The sequence below is a fragment of the Acipenser ruthenus genome, chromosome 28, assembly GCF_902713425.1.
Source record: "Acipenser ruthenus chromosome 28, fAciRut3.2 maternal haplotype, whole genome shotgun sequence".
Lineage (NCBI taxonomy): Eukaryota > Metazoa > Chordata > Actinopteri > Acipenseriformes > Acipenseridae > Acipenser > Acipenser ruthenus.
Window position 1 is genome coordinate 7,713,046 of NC_081216.1, and position 18,615 is coordinate 7,731,660.

Sequence of the window (18,615 nt, forward strand, 5' to 3'; positions counted from 1 at the left end):
CATGTACCTCCTTTATATTTACAATCTAATCAGATTCAAGTAACCTGTTTGAGGAATCAATTCCCAAATCCTATATTCTACATTACACCAGTATCAAACTGGAATTGTGTGGGGGGGTTAATGGCATTCAAGTGCAGAGGCTCAGCATGGATTCCTCCAATTCAATTTGCCATGTAAACTCTGCAAATTCGTTTTCAGGTTCAGAACAATCAATTATGAAAGGATCAATTCCATGTGCATCTAAATATAATGGTTGGCAAACGATACTGAAAAAAGTGAGGGAGTAGGACGGAAGCCGTGAATATCCTTTAGGTGGAACTCCTACAACACAGAATTCCTGAAAAACATCTGGAAAGATCAATGGAAAGGAGTTTGGTAAAGTTCCAGGATACTGAACGATCAAACACAGATTTTGACTATTCTTTTTTTGATGATTAACCCTACATAAGCTGGAAACACAGCTTCTCTGCTACATGACGATTCACTGCAGATTCTGGAGTCCTTGGAGGTAAAAGTTACAACTTGAAAAATTCAAAATACACACAATGAAAAGGGTTGAATACTAAGGCTTCGGTGGCAGAAATTCCTTTGTTGATAACGTCCAGATGTAGAAGCTTCTGTTGCACCGTTTGAGGTGCTTGATAAATCAGAGCTCGATACAGGGCTGAGCACGTCCACACCACTTTGTAATTATTTGTATTTCTTGATTTTTATTTCCATGATCCAGTGCACGCACGCACGTACATGCAGGCTTAAAGTGCAACGGTTCTAGTGTTGAAGAACACCACGCTTCCACACACAGACCCATTTTCTCCCAGTAATTCAAAACATTAAAAGGAATCGACAGTATCAATTTTCTTTCTTTTTTCTCTCTTTCTAAACACAAACTAAAAAATAGATGTGTCATACAAAGAAAAGAAAAACATCACTTATGTATACAGATTGGTCCCAAAAAATAAAAATAAAAAACAGCTGTATTTCCTAGGGGACACTTTAAATGCTGAATCTTTTTTTTTTTTTTTTATTATCACTGGTACTTCACCTCGTCACCTGGGTAAACCTAGCGGCTGGCTGCTGCTTTGACACCCAGATTTGTGAGCTGCAGGGAAATGGTTTAGAGAAATCATTCTCTGAGCCACCACAAACCCTTTACTCACACTTATAGAAATATTATCTCCGGGCTGCTAAGAAGACCTGCTGAAGTTATTTTCGAGGCTGTGTTACATTATTGAAATTCCCTTTACATATTCATTGTCACTTGATTAATTGTAGTCGCACTGATTGGGGTTCTGCATCTCTGCCAGCAGCTCGAAGCTGTCCTGGACATACTGCAAGGGGTGCTTTGCACAACATTTGAATAAGGATGTATACAGTGTATCATAAAGAGGTTGAAAACACTATGTAACACAATTTTTGTTCCTGGGTAGTAAGTGTTATTTCCTAATTGCTTATGCCTCAAAAGTATAGAAAATGGCTATTATTCCCCACAAACTTTGCTTTTGTGACCAGGACAGTGATATTTTGAAATTTACCTATTTCCAATGAGAAAACAGGCGAATTTGTGTCTTTTCGTTCACATAGTCAGAAAAAAACAACATATGAATCCAAATTAACATGTATTTATACTAAAGTAATACAAAAATGACTACAAAAGATTTAGAAGTGAGTAGTTTTTCGAGATTTACGATTATACTGTAAATCACTTTCACGAATCAGCCCCCAAATGTAGTCTCCCATTATGTTCTCGTTATACTGTCCTTGGTAGCGGCGTTCAAAGTCCAGTATATCCTGGTGGAAGCGCTCGCCTTGCTCCTCCGAGTATGCTCCCATGTTCTCCTTGAATTTATCAGATGAGCATCAAGGATATGGACTTTGAAGGACATCCTACAGCCCATTGTGCCGTAGTTCTTCACCAGAGTCTCAACCAGCTCCACATAGTTTTCAGCCTTGTGATTGCCCAGGAAGCCCCAAACCACTGTGACAAAGCTGTTCCAAGCCGCTTTCTCCTTACTAGTGAGCTTCTTGGGGAATTCATTGCAATCCAGGATCTTCTTTATCTGTGGTCCGACGAAGACACCGGCTTTGACCTTTGCCTCAGACAGCTTAGGGAAGAAGTCTTGAAGGTACTTGAAGGCTGCCGACTCCTTATCTAGAGCTCTGACAAATTGTTTCATAAGGCCCAATTTGATGTGCAGTGGTGGCATCAGCACCTTCCAGGGGTCCACCAGTGGCTCCCACTTGACGTTGTTCCTCCCCACAGAGAACTCGGTCTGCTGTGGCCAGTCCCGCCTGTGGTAGTGCGCCTTGGTGTCCCTGCTGTCCCAAAGGCAAAGATAGCAGGGAAACTTGGTAAAACCGCCTTGGAGACCCATCAGGAATGCCACCATTTTGAAGTCTCCTATGACCTCCCAGCCGTACTCATCATACTTCAAGGTGTCCAGCAAGGTCTTGATGCTGTTGTAATCCTCTTTGAGGTGCACCGAGTGAGCCAGGGGAAGAGACGAGTACTTGTTGCCATTATGGAGCAGCACGGCTTTGAGGCCCCTGGATGAGCTGTCAATGAAGAGGCGTCACTCATTCTGGTTACAGGTGATTCCGATTGCCTCGAACAGACTGGTCACATTGTGGCAGAAGCAGAGCCCATCTTGACGGGTGAAGAAGCTGGAAAAAGGTTGGTGACGCTTCCTCTGATCTGCAACTTGCACACTTTCATCCAACAAGTTCCACTGCTTAAGCCTAGACGTCAAAAGCTCGGCATCGGACTTGGTGAGACCAATATCTCTAATCAAGTCGTTGAGGTCTTTTTGGTTGGGGTAGTATGGGTTTCTCTCCTCAACTCCACCTCTGAAATTGTCATCTGGATCTACAACGTCTTCCTCGCTCTCTGACTTGCTGCTCTCTTCTAAAGACAGCTGCTCTCTCTCCGGAGGAGTGGGTACGGGGAGCTCATGGCAGTGTGACACCGGGGCGATGGATGAAGGCAGGTCCTGATACGTGATAGCAGGTGCATTCTTGCCAGTCCGACGTTTGGAAGGGTCCACCATGCAGAAGTAGCAGTTGCTTGAGTGGTCAGTGGGTTCCCGCCAAATTCTTGGGATAGCGAACTTCATGGCTCTCTTTTCCCCTCTGTACCATCCTACAAAAATACATTTATTTCACCCATGACTAAATGTGTAAGAGATTCTCGCAACATTTTTCATATACGATATATTTTTTCAATAACATTGAAAATTGTAAAACATTTTAAAATTAAAAACTTACAATTTTAAAAATTAACACATTTTATAGCATAAAATTCCGAGCAACAATTGTCCATCTTACCTTCCAGAGTTTTTTTGCAGTGCTCGCAGGTGAAATGAGGTGCCCAGGGTTTGTCTTGATCCCCAACAGGCATGCCGAAATATGCCTTGTAGGCCTCACACATCTTAGCAGATGCTTCCACTGAGTACTTTTTCGCTCTTGTCTTGATAAATTGGCCGCAGACATAGCAAAATGCATCTGCCGGATGCTTGCAGCCTCTTGATGCCATCTCAGAAAAATGCAGATATGTATCCACTTAGGCAGCTGGATCTAAACTGAACTGGTGGGCTTAAGGCCCCTGTATTTATACTACTATTTATATTACTGGAAAGTTCTAGAAGTTACTCCAAGTTTACTCAGCACTGAAATCTATCCGGAATGTTCTGGAAAATAGGTACATTTCAAAATATCACTGTCCTGGTCACAAAAGCAAAGTTTGTGGGGAATAATAGCCATTTTCTATACTTTTGAGGCATAAGCAATTAGGAAATAACACTTACCCAGGAACCAAAAAAATAAAAAATAATTGTTACACGGTGAAATTCAAGCAATAGCCGTCAGTCACAGTAATGGTGCTCACCATGGATAGCATGCTAAAGATGGCAGACAGATATGGGGCATGTGAAAAAAAGTCAATCACATCCACACTGCAATGTATTATAGCAGGTAGTTTACCCTGCGGCCAACCCAATCCTTCCTGCCTACCACACAGCCCTCCTACAATCATTCTCACCAGTCTTGCTATTTAACTATTCATGATCCTGAGAATGCGGAGCGACCTGGCACTGCCACAGCGGAAACGGGAAACAAAAAACAATCCTCACGCAGGGATATCTGCTGATGAAATGTAACAGGAAAAGAAATCGGTATCTGCAATGCCTTCACTGGATAGGGAGAGACTGTTCATGAACAGGCTTTTAACTACAGCAGGTTGAAGCAAAAGGGTTGGATTTGTCATGAGACAACCAACTTAAAATGCCCATATAGTCCTAATACAAATAAATAAACAAATGGAATCTCAACTCCAGTCATTAGCTAGACTCAATACGTTTGGCATGCACAAGTTTCTTGGGTACAGCTGCTCATTCAGTGATCCCAACCACACTCCATGAACCATGCAAGCACCCAACTACTGAGACACCACTTCCATGTCAACATCATGGACCGGTACTGGACGTACTGTAACCTTTCACAAGCTACTTCTGAGCAGCGAATACCTTCCCTGAAGCGGCACTGTCATTTCTGCTCTATGCTATTCCGTTAGTTAGGAGTTGGGCATTAAAGGATGTTTAGGTAGTGTACTGTAGGTAGCATACACTCAAGGGTGCTGCTCAGTGAGGCATACCTCCCATTGTCAAGGCAGTGCAGAACTTGTCTGGTTATTGATTATAAAAATCATTAAAAAGGCTAAGTTTGCCATTCAGTGCCATCTAGATAAAAGGGGCTCCATCAGAGACAATGTAGCAGTTTCACAGGGATACACCACCCTTCAGATAGATCGAAGCTTTCAATAAAGAGGAATATGCATTTGCTGCACTGCAAACTAGCAAGCCGACACAGTCATAACCCAATATACTATTTCTGTCAGGGATTCATGCCTGCAGTGAGTGAGTTTCCTCATCTACCACACTGCCTTTGTTCTTGCAATACCTTACACTGATGAAGCCAGCCTGTTAACCAGCAGTGTGCGGGGAGGCAGTGTGAGGATGGAGTATGGACACCGAAGTGTGGGTCTGAGAGACTTGAATTAAGGGGGGTGTTCTAGAATATTGCATTATGGCCTACTTCAGATTTCCCTGAGAAATTGTCAGAGGTACTCGCTTTGTAAGTCCATTCCAATCCGGAACTTTTGTTTCATCCTGCTTCATAACTGGACAACTAGGTTAGAAAGCGGGCTCTGGGCTGCAAGAAGGCTCATGGTTGGAACAAAGTCCTGGAATAGAACAGTCATGACTGGAAAACAGGCACTAGAGAGTATCGCTTGTCTTAGCTATAATAAAACTAGCTGCATGCAGTAATTATAATTTTGAAATTAGTTTCAGACCAACGGTTTGTACAAGTGTAGAACGATTCCTAAAAAAACATTAGCAAATAAATCAATTTCGTCCCTCCCAAAAGAGTATTAACACAAAGGAATTGTGTTGTTAGCAAATGTGTGAAAAACTAAAACAAATACGTTTTTAAAAGGTTAAATCGTGGGAATCTGGGACAGATACTCAGAAAGCCAAATCAACCAAACAAGGGTTGTTTCAAAATAGATACACTTGTGGCTGCAAATGAGGAATGTGTTTTCGTTTTTTGTTCATTCAAAATCTTTAGACATATTAAATGAAGGAACTAGGAAATGTAACCAGATGTTTCAACAAAACTTGGTTTGCCAATATTTTGTTACTACAATCAAAAAGTGTTGACCTGCAGCTCTGAAATACGAATACAAGAATCACCAGAATACAGCAGTATGGAAGAGAAGCAGGAATAATACACTGGGTTAGAGATGTAACCCTGGATTTTATATTCATTAAGTTTGGGTATTAATCGTGATCAGTTCCCCATTAATACTCAAAACCTAAAGAATATTGACCTTTGATGATAATTAGACAGAGCTTACTAAATGAAGTCTTTGTCATTGTGTTTTGTGTCTTATGTATTGGGGTTGGACAATAATGAAATATTCAATTATTAATTGTCGGCTAAAAATGATCAGGATAAATCAACCTTATTCAGGTTTTAACTTCCATTAATTGTGCCTCCCCCCCCTTAGTAAGTTATTCATCTCTCACACTTTTAGTCTGTTTTTTGCTTGATGGCTTAAAACAAAGCCAGACTGAATTAAAGTAAAATGTCCGATGCCCAGTTTAATTACGTGACAATTAATACTCTGCGTCTCTTTATACACAAATCAATTAATACCCAAGTCCCTTTATACACAAATCAAGGCCGCAGTGGCGCTGGTCCTTTTTAGCTTGACTGTCAGGAACAAGATTATAAATAATGTTTCAGTACAATAAATAAATCAAGACTAGACAAAATATCAATCATATCACGATAACGTATTATTGATCCAACCCTATTACATAGAGACAGGAAAGACAAAGACTGCTTGTTGAAATGCTTTATATGCAATGTTTCTTCAGTACAGCTCTATCTCTTGTGATTGGGTGTTTAAAGTACCCCATGTTGGCATTGCACTGTTAGAAGACATCTGAAGGGAAGAGAAATGAAATTGTGTTGATATATCTTCACTCTTTCTCAGGGCTGAAGCGGGTTGCACTGCGAAGGGTTTATTCAATTATAAAAAAAAGAGTTCATCCAGAAAGTTTATCCAGGAATATCAAGATGAAGTACCATCCCTAGTAGAAAAGAAGAACTTGACTTGCAGTCTATCTATCTAGAGAGAGAGAGAGAGGGAGAAAGAGAGAGAGAGAGAGAGAGAGGAGAGAGAGAGACAGACACACCCAGTATCTTAGTCAACCTAACGATCCAGAAAATGCTTGTGAATATCTCCATCAAACCTAGAAGAACGGTAATGTGCGTCACCACTAGAATCCAGTCTGAAGAACTGAAGAAGTATTATTATAACTTGTTATTATTATTCATTCATTCATTCATTCAATTACTCGCATTTTGGCATTGTGCTAGGAATAATAATAATAGTGTTGTCAGCCTGCAAATAGGTATTCATGATTTAATATATCCAGTGAAATGCCTCGAATAGAGAATAGGAAATCAGCACAAACTACGGCCGGTGCAGGGAAAGGGAGGGGTTTCTCGTGGTGGGCTTGTTTAGCTACAGCACTGCCCCACATGGATCAGGCAACAGGTGGCACCAGATGTCTCCACCTCTCTCTCTCTCAGGAACAGGAAGGTGGTGCTGTGTGGAGAGTCTGGAGGATGGATAGGCGGGTGGCGCTCTCTGTGCATCACACTGGGCAGGTGATCGGGGGGCTAGCTGACGTCGTTAAATGCTGGGGCTGAGCGGCGCTCACTCTGTCACGCTGGGTGCATGGTCAGGGGCTAGCTCAGGGGTGGGCAATTTTGGTTCTGGAGGGCTGGTGTCCCTCCTGGCTTTTGTTCTAACTTTGCCCTAAATTACTTAATTGGACCAATTATTGGTCTAATTAAGTAATTTAGAGAACAGTTGGAATAAAAGCCAGGAGGGACACCGGCCCTCCAGGACCGGAACTGCCCATCCCTGGGCTAGCTGATGTCGTTGAAGATGCTGGGGCTGGGCAGCGCTCTCTGTGTCACGCTGGGCGGGTGGACAGGATATGTGGCTAGTTGATGTCCTTGTAGATGCTGGGAGCGGGATGCTAGTTGATGTCGGTGTAGATGCTGGGGGCGGGACGCTAGATGATGTCCTTGTAGATGCTGGGGCGGGACGCTAGTTGATGTCGGTGTAGATGCTGGGGGCGGGACGCTAGTTGATGTCGGTGTAGATGCTGGGAGCGGGACGCTAGTTGATGTCCTTGGAGATGCTGGAGGTGGGACGCTAGTTGATGTCCTTGTAGATGCTGGGGGCGGGACGCTAGTTGATGTCGGTGTAGATGCTGGGGGCCGGACGCTAGTTGATGTCCTTGTAGATGCTGGGAGCGGGACGCTAGTTGATGTCGGTGTAGATGCTGGGGGCGGGACGCTAGTTGATGTCGGTGTAGATGCTGGGGGCGGGACACTAGTTGATGTCCTTGTAGATGCTGGGGCGGGACGCTAGTTGATGTCGGTGTAGATGCTGGGGGCGGGACACTAGTTGATGTCAGTGTAGATGCTGGGGGCGGGACGCTAGTTGATGTCAGTGTAGATGCTGGGGGCGGGACGCTAGTTGATGTCGGTGTAGATGCTGGGGGCGGGACGCTAGTTGATGTCGGTGTAGATGCTGGGGGCGGGACGCTAGTTGATGTCGGTGTAGATGCTGGGGGCGGGACGCTAGTTGATGTCGGTGTAGATGCTGGGGGCGGGACGCTAGTTGATGTCCTTGTAGATGCTGGGGGCGGGACGCTAGTTGATGTCGGTGTAGATGCTGGGGGCGGGACGCTAGTTGATGTCGGTGTAGATGCTGGGGCGGGACGCTAGTTGATGTCCTTGTAGATGCTGGGGGCGGGACGCTAGTTGATGTCGGTGTAGATGCTGGGGGCGGGACGCTAGTTGATGTCGGTGTAGATGCTGGGGGCGGGACGCTAGTTGATGTCCTTGTAGATGCTGGGAGCGGGACGCTAGTTGATGTCGGTGTAGATGCTGGGGACGGGACGCTAGTTGATGTCCTTGTAGATGCTGGGGGCGGGACGCTAGTTGATGTCCTTGTAGATGCTGGGGGCGGGACGCTAGTTGATGTCCTTGTAGATGCTGGGGGCGGGACGCTAGTTGATGTCCTTGTAGATGCTGGGAGCGGGACGCTAGTTGATGTCCTTGTAGATGCTGGGGGCGGGACGCTAGTTGATGTCGGTGTAGATGCTGGGGGCGGGACGCTAGTTGATTTCGGTGTAGATGCTGGGGGCGGGACGCTAGTTGATGTCCTTGTAGATGCTGGGGGCGGGACGCTAGTTGATGTCGGTGTAGATGCTGGGGGCAGGACGCTAGTTGATGTCCTTGTAGATGCTGGGGGCGGGACGCTAGTTGATGTCCTTGTAGATGCTGGGGGCGGGACGCTAGTTGATGTCCTTGTAGATGCTGGGGGCGGGACGCTAGTTGATGTCCTTGTAGATGCTGGGAGCGGGACGCTAGTTGATGTCCTTGTAGATGCTGGGGGCTGGACGCTAGTTGATGTCGGTGTAGATGTTGGGGGCGGGACGCTAGTTGATGTCGGTGTAGATGCTGGGGGCGGGACGCTAGTTGATGTCCTTGTAGATGCTGGGGGCGGGACGCTAGTTGATGTCCTTGTAGATGCTGGGAGCGGGACGCTAGTTGATGTCCTTGGAGATGCTGGGAGCGGGACGCTAGTTGATGTCCTTGGAGATGCTGGAGGTGGGACGCTAGTTGATGTCCTTGTAGATGCTGGGGGCGGGACGCTAGTCGATGTCCTTGTAGATGCTGGGGGCGGGACGCTAGTTGATGTCGGTGTAGATGCTGGGAGCGGGACGCTAGTTGATGTCCTTGGAGATGCTGGGAGCGGGATGCTAGTTGATGTCGGTGTAGATGCTGGGGGCGGGACGCTAGTTGATGTCGGTGTAGATGCTGGGGGCGGGACGCTAGTTGATGTCGGTGTAGATGCTGGGAGCGGGACGCTAGTTGATGTCCTTGTAGATGCTGGGGGCGGGATGCTAGTTGATGTCGGTATAGATGCTGGGGGTGGGAGGTGCAAGCAGCTTGGGCGGCTTCTTGCTGGACGAGCCCCCCAGCCCCTGCTGCGAGCTGCCACTGCCACTGCTCAGGCCCAGGTGAGGTTTCTTCTTTTTGGGTTTTTTGGACTCAGAGTTGTTGGTACCTGGTGGGTTACAGGGAAGTTAAAAAGGAGCACTGAATAAAGTTTCAACCCTTTGCTGCCCAGTGTCAAATATATTTGACATTGAGCATTAAATAGCTATGGGAACATAGTCACAGCAGTAAAGGGTTAAAATCCATTTATTTTATTATCACTGGCAAATATCACCACTGTAATTATTATAATGTTTAACAGGGCTTGAAACTTGCACTTAGCATCTAGTCCTGGGTTTCAGAACTTCCTTTGTTTAGGTATATTACTGGTAAATCTGCTCTAAATTAAACAGATCACATTTCTCATCACGATAGTTGTTCATGGAGCTATAAGTTGGGAACAATTCAATTCATATCAAACTCTTAGTTTACTGACGAGGAGAGGCCAGTCAGCCCAATTGTGCTCGTCCAGAACCTGGAGGTTGATCTAACACTACACTTGATTGAAGGCAGTTCTGAAACCCAGGACAGTTCAGGCCATGTGCTAGAGCAGAATCGGGGTGGTATTCTGAACAAAACAAAGCATTCCCAGGGGCAGGGTGCAAGGGGGCGGCCCCTTCAAGAGGCCGGGTTGGCTGTAGGAGTCAGGAATGCTGCACTCACTTGCTTTGGACGAAGCAGAGTCTGAAGGCGAGATGTCAGAGGAGCCGTCCCATTGCAGTCGGCTCATGAGGGCCTGGTTCTCCGAGGGGTCATAGCTGTCGTTCTCCACACTCGTCTCTGGTTCCGGAAGAGACCTGCCTCCGGGAATCAGACTGGAACGGGACAAACACAACTCTGTTAATCTGAAAAATTAACACAATTATCACGTGGTGTTAAAAACCTTGTGAAAACCTTTGTCTACATTTTATTGCGACTTCCTACACTTGGGTCTGAAAATAGTGATCCTGGTATTATAGCCGCTGTTTGTACGTGTGCAGGTTCTCTGAAACGCAGGTCTAGGGTAGAGATCGGATTTTATACATATTTAAAAGGTGAATATATGGTCAAAGGCAATAGATTATTTAGAAAATAGTATTACTTAACACACAACTATTTAGGCTATTTATAAATTTCTTATACTGCTTTAATAGGGACTGCTATTTTAGAAATTATTTGTATATACAGTATTTATATGAATGGACTTTATTATATATATCCCAGTCGGTCACAAACTTTTAGTCCCATTTTTATACATTTTAAAACAGTGTGTGTGATCTCTATGGAGTTCAAGAAGTTGCCCTGCCATAACTTTGAAAACAATAGTACATGGTACAATTGCACACAGTAACTGAAGGGGATCGTTGTCAAAAGAATATGCTTTGACACAGATTCATTTAGAACCCTGTTTTTGGCCTCTTCGCACCTGTCTTTTTAAATAGAACCTTGAGCTCCATCTGTCAATTTGCAGCCTCTCTGTTATTTGCTACCGTTACTGGTGTTAATGAAAGTCAGACGCAGGCAGATATGTAACTGGCATTTCTTGACTAAACTCGTTCAAGGAAATCGTGATCCAAATCAAAACAAAATAAATCTGAAATTATTTCAGACTTTACCATAATGCGTGCGCTTTTCATGAAAATGCTGGCAACGCATATAAGGTAACATTAACAGGAATTACTTAGTTAGCACCATGCAGGGATGGAAATAAGACTCCTATTGCATAGCAGTTTTCTCTATTCCAGGTTTTCAAACTAGCTTGATCAGTCACAGTGTATAGGTAACAAAGTCTGGTGTGCCTTATTAAACTCATAGTAAAGCCAGGAATGGATCTACAGTGCCTTGAAAAAGTCTTCACACCCTGGAACATTTTTCACATTCTGCTGCCTATAAATACAATTCAAAATGCATTAAAAGTAGGAGTTTGTTTCACTGATCTACACAACATAATCTACACTCAACGTGAAAGAACAATTATAGAAATATTCAAGAAGTAATTACAAATAAAAAACAAAAGGTCTTGACTGCATAAGTCTTCACACCCCTCGAGTCAATACTTGGTGCAAGGCCCTTTTGCAGCAATAACAGCCATGAGTCGTTTTGGAGTGTCTACCAACTTAGCACAGCGGGATGGTGTAGTTTTTGCCCATTCTTTTTGGCAGAAAAGCTCAAGCTCTTTCAAGTTGGCTGGGGATCGTCTTGCTGAGCAACTCCATTGTTGCTTTTGCTTTGTGCTTAGGATCATTGTCCTGCTGAAAGGTGACTCTTCTCCCCAGTCCCAGGTCTCTGGCAGACTGGAACAGGTTTTCCTCCAGGATCTGCCTGTACTTTGCACCATCCATCTTTCCCTCGATCTTCACAAGCCTCCCTGTCCCCGCTGCTGCAAAGCATCCCCAAAACATAATGCTGCCACCACCATGCTTTACTGTAGGGATGGTGTTAGCAGGGTGATGTGCCGTGTTTGGTTTACGCCACACATATCACTTAGCATTGAGACCAGAAAGTTCCACTTTGGTCTCATCAGACCACAATACCTTCTCCCAAATGCGTGCAGTGTCCCCTAAGTGTTTCTTTGCAAAAGCTATGCGGCACATCATATGGCTTTTTTTCAGCAGTGGCTTCCTTCCCATACAGGCCATGATTGTGGAGTACTCTTGAAATTGTTGAACAGTCAACATTTTCCCCAATCTCAGCCAGAGACCTCTGTAGTTCTTTTAAAGTAATCTTAGGCCTTACAGTGACCTCCCTCAGCAGTTTCCTTAAGCCACGGCTACTGACTTTGGAGGGACGGCCTGATCGAGGCAGTGTCTTGGTGGTGCCAAACTGTTTCCACTTTACAATGATGGACCTGACAGTGTCCCAAGGAATATTCAAAGACATTGAAAGTTTCTTATAGCCTTCCACCAATCTGTACCTTTCAATAACTTTATCCTGAAGTTCTTTTGGCAGCTTGTTTTGCCATTTGCTCCAAAGTCACTTCATACAACAGAAACAGCTTGATTCTTCATCCAAGAGTATTCGAATCAGTTGAACTACTGTGATTGGACACAGGTGGGCTCTATTTAACATTATGTGCCTTGTTAAGGCAATTTGTTGTACCTGAGCTAATTTGGGTTTGCTATAACAAAGGGTGTGAAGACTTATGCAATCAAGACTTTTTGATTTTTTATTTTTAATTACTTTTTGAACATTTCTATAATTGTTCTTTCACGTTGAAAGTGTAGATGATGTTGTGCAGATCAGTGAAACAAACGCCTACTTTAATGCATTCTGAAGTGTATTTTTTAGGCAGCAGAATGTGAAAAATGTTCAAGGGTGTGAAGACTTTTTCAAGGCACTGTATGTGCTATGCAGTGGGAATCTCATTTCCATCCCTGTCGGCTGGCTGAGTTGACACTCACGCTGAAGGCCCCAGCAGGAAGACCCGCACTGTCTGCCGCTGCTCGTCTGTGTGCTGCGGACACCGTAACGACCTGGCGGGACACGCAACACCCAGCGATTAACAACAGAGACGCATACAGGGTGGCAATGAAGCCAGGTGGTGGAGGAAAGGAATCCATCTCAAAGAGAGAGAAAGAGCAAAAGGGTCAGATTACGGCACGTGTTTTCCACTCTCCACTGATAACCTGATTATTTTAACCCCGTTTTTCTCCCTAATTTTGAATGTCCAATTACGCTCCCCTACCGCAGCAACTCCCCACAGCAGCTCAGGAGAACTGCATCCTCTGATCCCACGATCACGCCAATCGCCTCTCTGCACCTAGCTCTACAACAGGTCTCTATTAGCTCCCGGCCCCCAGGAGGACAAAGGCCAGCCCTGCAGATGTCCGCTTGAGCTCACCAGGCCAGACCCCTGGTAACACTCGCCCTTAACCCAATGATGTTCAGTATCCTGTGTATTCAACAGTAAATTACATTTAATCAAGAACTCTTTCACATTAACTGAGTTGACAATTCATGTTTCATCAATTCATCTGCATTACCCTCATTCAAACTGAACTCAAAGGACAACTGCAATCCATTAGTGACTTTCTAATGTGAATTATTCAGGGCATTTGGACCCGGTTAAATATCACATTGAAGCCCTTTTAGAAAAGAAGCACATGCTTTCAAAATTTTGCAAAAGCATTTAAAAGCTTACCTTGTACACATTTTCTTGGTATGTTCCGAAATGACCCCACATTGCTAAAAAGAACACATATTAAACAGCTACATTTAGTCTCAGTATACACAGGCCAAGCAAATATATACTGATTTATTATTATTGAGAATATGTGGAAAGAGTTGAAAATTTCTGTTCACCAAAGGTCCCCATCTAACTTGATGGAGCTTGAGTAATTTTGCAAAGAAGAATGGGCAAAAATTGCAGTGTCCAGATGTGCAAAGCTGGTAGAGACTTATCCAAAATAGACTCTTGGCTGTAATTACTGCCAAAGGTGCCTCTACCAAATATTTGCTCAAGGGGGTGAATACTTATGCAATCAATTATTTTATGTTTTGTATTTGTAATTAAATTTAGAACAATTTGTAGATTTTATTTTTCACTTTGACATTATGGACTTTTTTGTGTTTATCAGTGGCAAAAACTCCTAATTAAATCCATTTTGATTCCTTGTTGTAACACAATAAAATGTGGAAAAGTCCAAGGGGGGTGAATACTTTTGAGAGCCACTGTATGTATTGCGAGTGCCATCTTTAAACTACTTCCGTCTTCACTATGTTGTTTAGCATCCAGAGCTGTGAGAAAGATTAAAAACTGATATTGTTTAAACTGATATTGCTTGGATGCAAAGTTAGAAACATTTGCAAAATTGGGCCTACAGTACATAGCGTTTGATACAAATGGAAGAAAAACCATTAGACAGCAATAGACAAGTTAACTACTGAAAAAATACCCTGTTCTAGTTCCTAACAAACCAAACAATTAGCATAGCAACAAGCCCCATCTTACAAAGCCTTGTCCTTAACATATAGATGAAGGAGCAGCATTGTTTGGAGTCAAAAATGTCATGTCCCTCTCTTATATAAGAGGACAGTGTAAGAACACAGCACTGCAAACATCCCTGATGCAATTAGTTTGCTTAACCTTTTGACTACAACTCCCATAAGACACTGGGTTCAGGAACATCCATCATGCAGACTCATGTACTCACCGTCGTCAGCAACGACCGTAGCTCCTCAGGACCCAGAGTTTCATAATTAATACCTGAATTATAAGTGTACTGCGGGGGAGGGGAAACAGCATGTGTTAGTACAGAGTAAAATATAGGAAACATATTACAAGAAACTGCTTACATCTGCAGGCCTCTACCTGTGGCCCATTGAACAAACTGATGTGACCCCTGTGACAGAGTGTTGCAATAGTTAGAAACATCTAAAGAACTAATGCAATCTTACAGTACTTGGCAGCAACTGATACAGCCAACTTTAGTCTGAAAAGAGTTATTGAAATGGCATAGCTGTCATTTACTGTACAGAACCTTGTGTGTATCCTGTGATGAAGGCTGCTTTATATAATATAAAGATGGGCATCCACTAATACACAGGTTGAGAACTTTTGGCTTGAATGCTTTGGTCAAAAAGTTTAGATCCACTTCATTCTGTCTACAGTTAAATTTGTAGGTCAACTAATCTGAAGGCCAATATACTTACTTTGACCTTTTTATAATACATGTTTTAAAAACCCAATGTCAAGTTAAAGCAACTGCATGAAAAAAATAAAATCCCCTAGAGGGGGCAGGAATGAAAGTAATTTCTGAAAAACACCAATACTTTACAGGCCTGGGAAATAATAATCTAATCAGAAACAGCAATAGGGAATTGTACAAAACAAATAAAACAGCTCCCTTTACAACAGAAATAACGATTCCAGCAATATATATATTTTATTATTTTTACCTTATAGGGATCAGAGTTTCCACTACTAATTTCCCCTGCAATATAAGCACAAAGAAATTGCCATCAACATGACAGATTGAATCCTACAGGTAGCTTAGTGGTTACGTACAGCAGCACAACAGTAGCTAGTCGAGACAGGTGCTCTGCCTTTAAAATGCTAGTCGGGAGCCACAATTATGAGGCCACGCTATTTGTGTTTCTGCTGTATAACGACAACGAAAGCGCAGAGGATTGGGATTATGGGGAATATGGAGGCCTTCTAACTGGTTCTGTGGCACATTATAAAGGGGAGTCGTGTATATTCTGCATTGCAAGTTGCTTGTTCTAGCAAACCAGTTGCCAAATTCATTCACAATTATTTTGTCACCACTGAGGGCTGGTTTCAAGGCCTGCAATTGGTTCCCATTGCTCGCTTTATACAGCTGACCTTTATTGTGCTGGGACACTGACCAAGTTTCTTTTTAGTAATACTTTATTTTATGATTGAGTGCAGTGAAACTATGCACATCTCAAAACAATTACAGGTCACTGAAACCTGGCAAACATGAGGGGGTGCTGTAAAATAGGGCATGTTACAAATCTGCAAAATGTAAATGCTGCAAAATTAGCATAATCACTATGCTGAGTTAATATACAGTATGTATGCTTTATATTGACAAATATTTGTTGCTGTAAATATATCCATAGCAGGACAGCCACAAAATAAAGTTGCTGCAGTTTCCTATTTCACAGTACCTCAGTCTCTGCAGAATTCATTTTGTTAAGACTTTTGTGAAAGAATTGTACTAGTTTCTTTTAGCATTGCTATATGTCTTCTAAGTGCTGGTGTTTAGTGTTTCGAACACGTCATAATAAATACCAATCAAAACTTGTGTCAACAAGTAATAGACTCAAGCGGAAATAACAAACATATTATAAACAAACAAAAAGGACTGGGGTACCTATCAAAGAACACTGCCCTCTGCTGTTCACAATATACATAAGTCTTGTCCCCCCCAAAACCATGCTGGTACAGTCCAGTTTGGATCAATGGAAACTATAATCATGTGGCCCGGGGGGGGGGGGGGGGGGATTGGGGTTATAGAAGACCCGGCACTGTAATCCGACAGGTAGTTAGGCGCCTTTAGTAAAGGCGTTACTGTCTTTAAGAGAAACCCATCACTGAAACTGCAACCAGGACAGCAATATGAACTGTTTTGATAAAAACTACGGAGTTGTCTGTAAGCACTCAGAGGAAGTGGATCATATGAACAGAGGAAGGCAAGACCTGCAGCAAACTGTGGTTGCTTGAGAGAAGCTTGGCCTGTATCCCACCACATAAAACTGTCTTTCTCTTGAATCTGGTATAAAACAGCTTGTTAAAAATCTGGCTACTAAATACAGGCTGTGTCATATTCAGCAGTGGCCAGTGCAAGGTCACGAGAATTAATCCACAGCCTTGTTTTGTCTGCAGAATTCAGTGATTCAGTCACAGTGGTATTTCCATTGTGGTTGACTAATGATTGTGTGGAAGGTCTTTTAATGCATGATTGATTATCGAGTCTTGCTGTTTAATGTAAGTGGTACCCACTTAGAACACACAATATCAGAACAGGAATCATCACTAAAAAAAATACACACATTTTGCATCCAAACAAAAATGTAAATAAGTGTTTTTGTGTTTTGTTTTTTTAAACCTACACTTCATTACTGTTACATCATACAAGACGACACACATAAAACACATTTTTTTATTTATTGGATCTTTGGATCTGCAGCGCTGCCGAGCACAGGATTACGAAGTTGAATTTTTTTTCACATTTTATGAATGGAGAAATCACTTTCAAAAGCCCTGCATCAGTTTACTGTTTCAATGTAAATCAAGATGCTTTACTATGACGTTGTGCCTGTTGCCTTGGATAAAAACGGTCTTACTTGAAGTGCAGTGGAATAGTCATCCCACTCATGAGGAATGACTCCGATACCTGACTCTGCACTGCGTGTCTTGGGAAGTGGTCAGGGTCGCTTCTCATTATTTGTCACATAAAACTGAGGGAACAAGACGCCAGCGACTACTATGTTAGGAACCTTTTTTTTTTCCTCCACAATTTAGAATGTCCAATTACAATCCCTCATCGCAGCGACTCCCCACAACAGCTCAGGAGAACTGAAGGTCAGTGGGCATCCTTGGATCCCACAACCAAGCCCATCACCACTTTATAACTGCAGGACAAAGGCCAGCCCTGTAGGTGGGTGCTCTGAGCTCACCGTCCCTGTTGATTTCGTCTCCTCTAATCCGCACAGCACCAGAACCAATGCAGCACTTCCTGTGGAATCCCCAGCCAAAAGTGGCAACTTCACACACTCAAACCTGCACTCCCGTCTGTATGACTCACCCTGCCTTTAATAGGTGAGCAATCCGGGACCCATGCCCGGAATAGGTTCACACTGGGTTCATTCAGACAAGTAGATACAGCTCTTGGGGTGAAATGGGCTAACAAAGGAAGAGTCTCAATGGCCTCCTCTAGTTCCCAACATTTCTGATGGTCTCACTCTCATAGGCATGGTTTAGTCTATTCAATGATTTTATTTATTGATCCATTTTAACCTAGAAAAGAACCCTCTGGATGACCAATCTGTTTCAGGGTTCCCGACAAGATAGCAGCAGACACAATTAGTTACACAACTGCAGATATCGATACAAGACAAGACAAGACAAGAAAAAATAAAAAACAAAACATGATACTTAAAAACCCATATAAACCATGGCATGATCCTCGTTTATAATATAGCAGCCACTCTAGTTGAGTTGACTATACTGAAGTCTCTTTAAAATTGAAACATGCTGACTCTCCCAGATACTGCTTTAGATGTATTGACCCCAATTAAAGTACCCTCCCCTCCTCGATCATATCTGATACAATTCCATGATTAACCAAGAACAGAATACAGACCCGAGACATTATACAGTACTGTGCAAAAGTCTTAGACAACCACAGAAACAGTTGCTCTGGTATAAGAAAAAAAAAGAAGAAAAAAAAAGGATTAATGACACCATTTGCGTAATATAAACTGTCTATTATAAAGTACTGTTTGTTGTTCAAAGACATCAGC

The 18,615-nt window shown here is 43.2% G+C and overlaps 2 protein-coding genes across 4 annotated transcripts in view; both read right to left on the bottom strand.

Annotated features, from left to right (window-relative positions):
* Positions 1 to 7,646: 7,646 nt before the first annotated feature.
* On the bottom strand, positions 7,647 to 8,800 carry LOC131701930 (anti-sigma-I factor RsgI2-like; the record flags this gene model as incomplete). Its single annotated transcript, XM_059002769.1, is given in 2 exon segments — positions 7,647 to 8,363; positions 8,366 to 8,800. Coding segments are annotated over 2 exon segments (1,152 nt in total), but the record flags the coding sequence as incomplete, so codon positions are not given.
* Positions 8,801 to 9,480: 680 nt separating this feature from the next.
* Positions 9,481 to 18,615, bottom strand: part of LOC117435177 (ataxin-7-like protein 3) — a 36,453-nt gene continuing 27,318 nt past the window's right edge. For 2 of the 3 annotated variants that reach the window (XM_034058192.3, XM_059003207.1), the window contains exons 10-15: positions 15,523 to 15,557; positions 14,778 to 14,846; positions 13,766 to 13,809; positions 13,026 to 13,097; positions 10,309 to 10,460; positions 9,482 to 9,715 (exon numbers count right to left, since the gene is read on the bottom strand). In XM_034058192.3, the coding sequence (XP_033914083.2) occupies positions 9,552 to 9,715; positions 10,309 to 10,460; positions 13,026 to 13,097; positions 13,766 to 13,809; positions 14,778 to 14,846; positions 15,523 to 15,557 (536 nt within the window). In that variant the 3' untranslated portion in view covers positions 9,482 to 9,551. Of the gene's footprint in view, positions 9,716 to 10,308; positions 10,461 to 13,025; positions 13,098 to 13,765; positions 13,810 to 14,777; positions 14,847 to 15,522; positions 15,558 to 18,615 lie in introns of all 3 variants that reach the window. The other variant, XM_034058193.3, reaches the window with a different exon arrangement.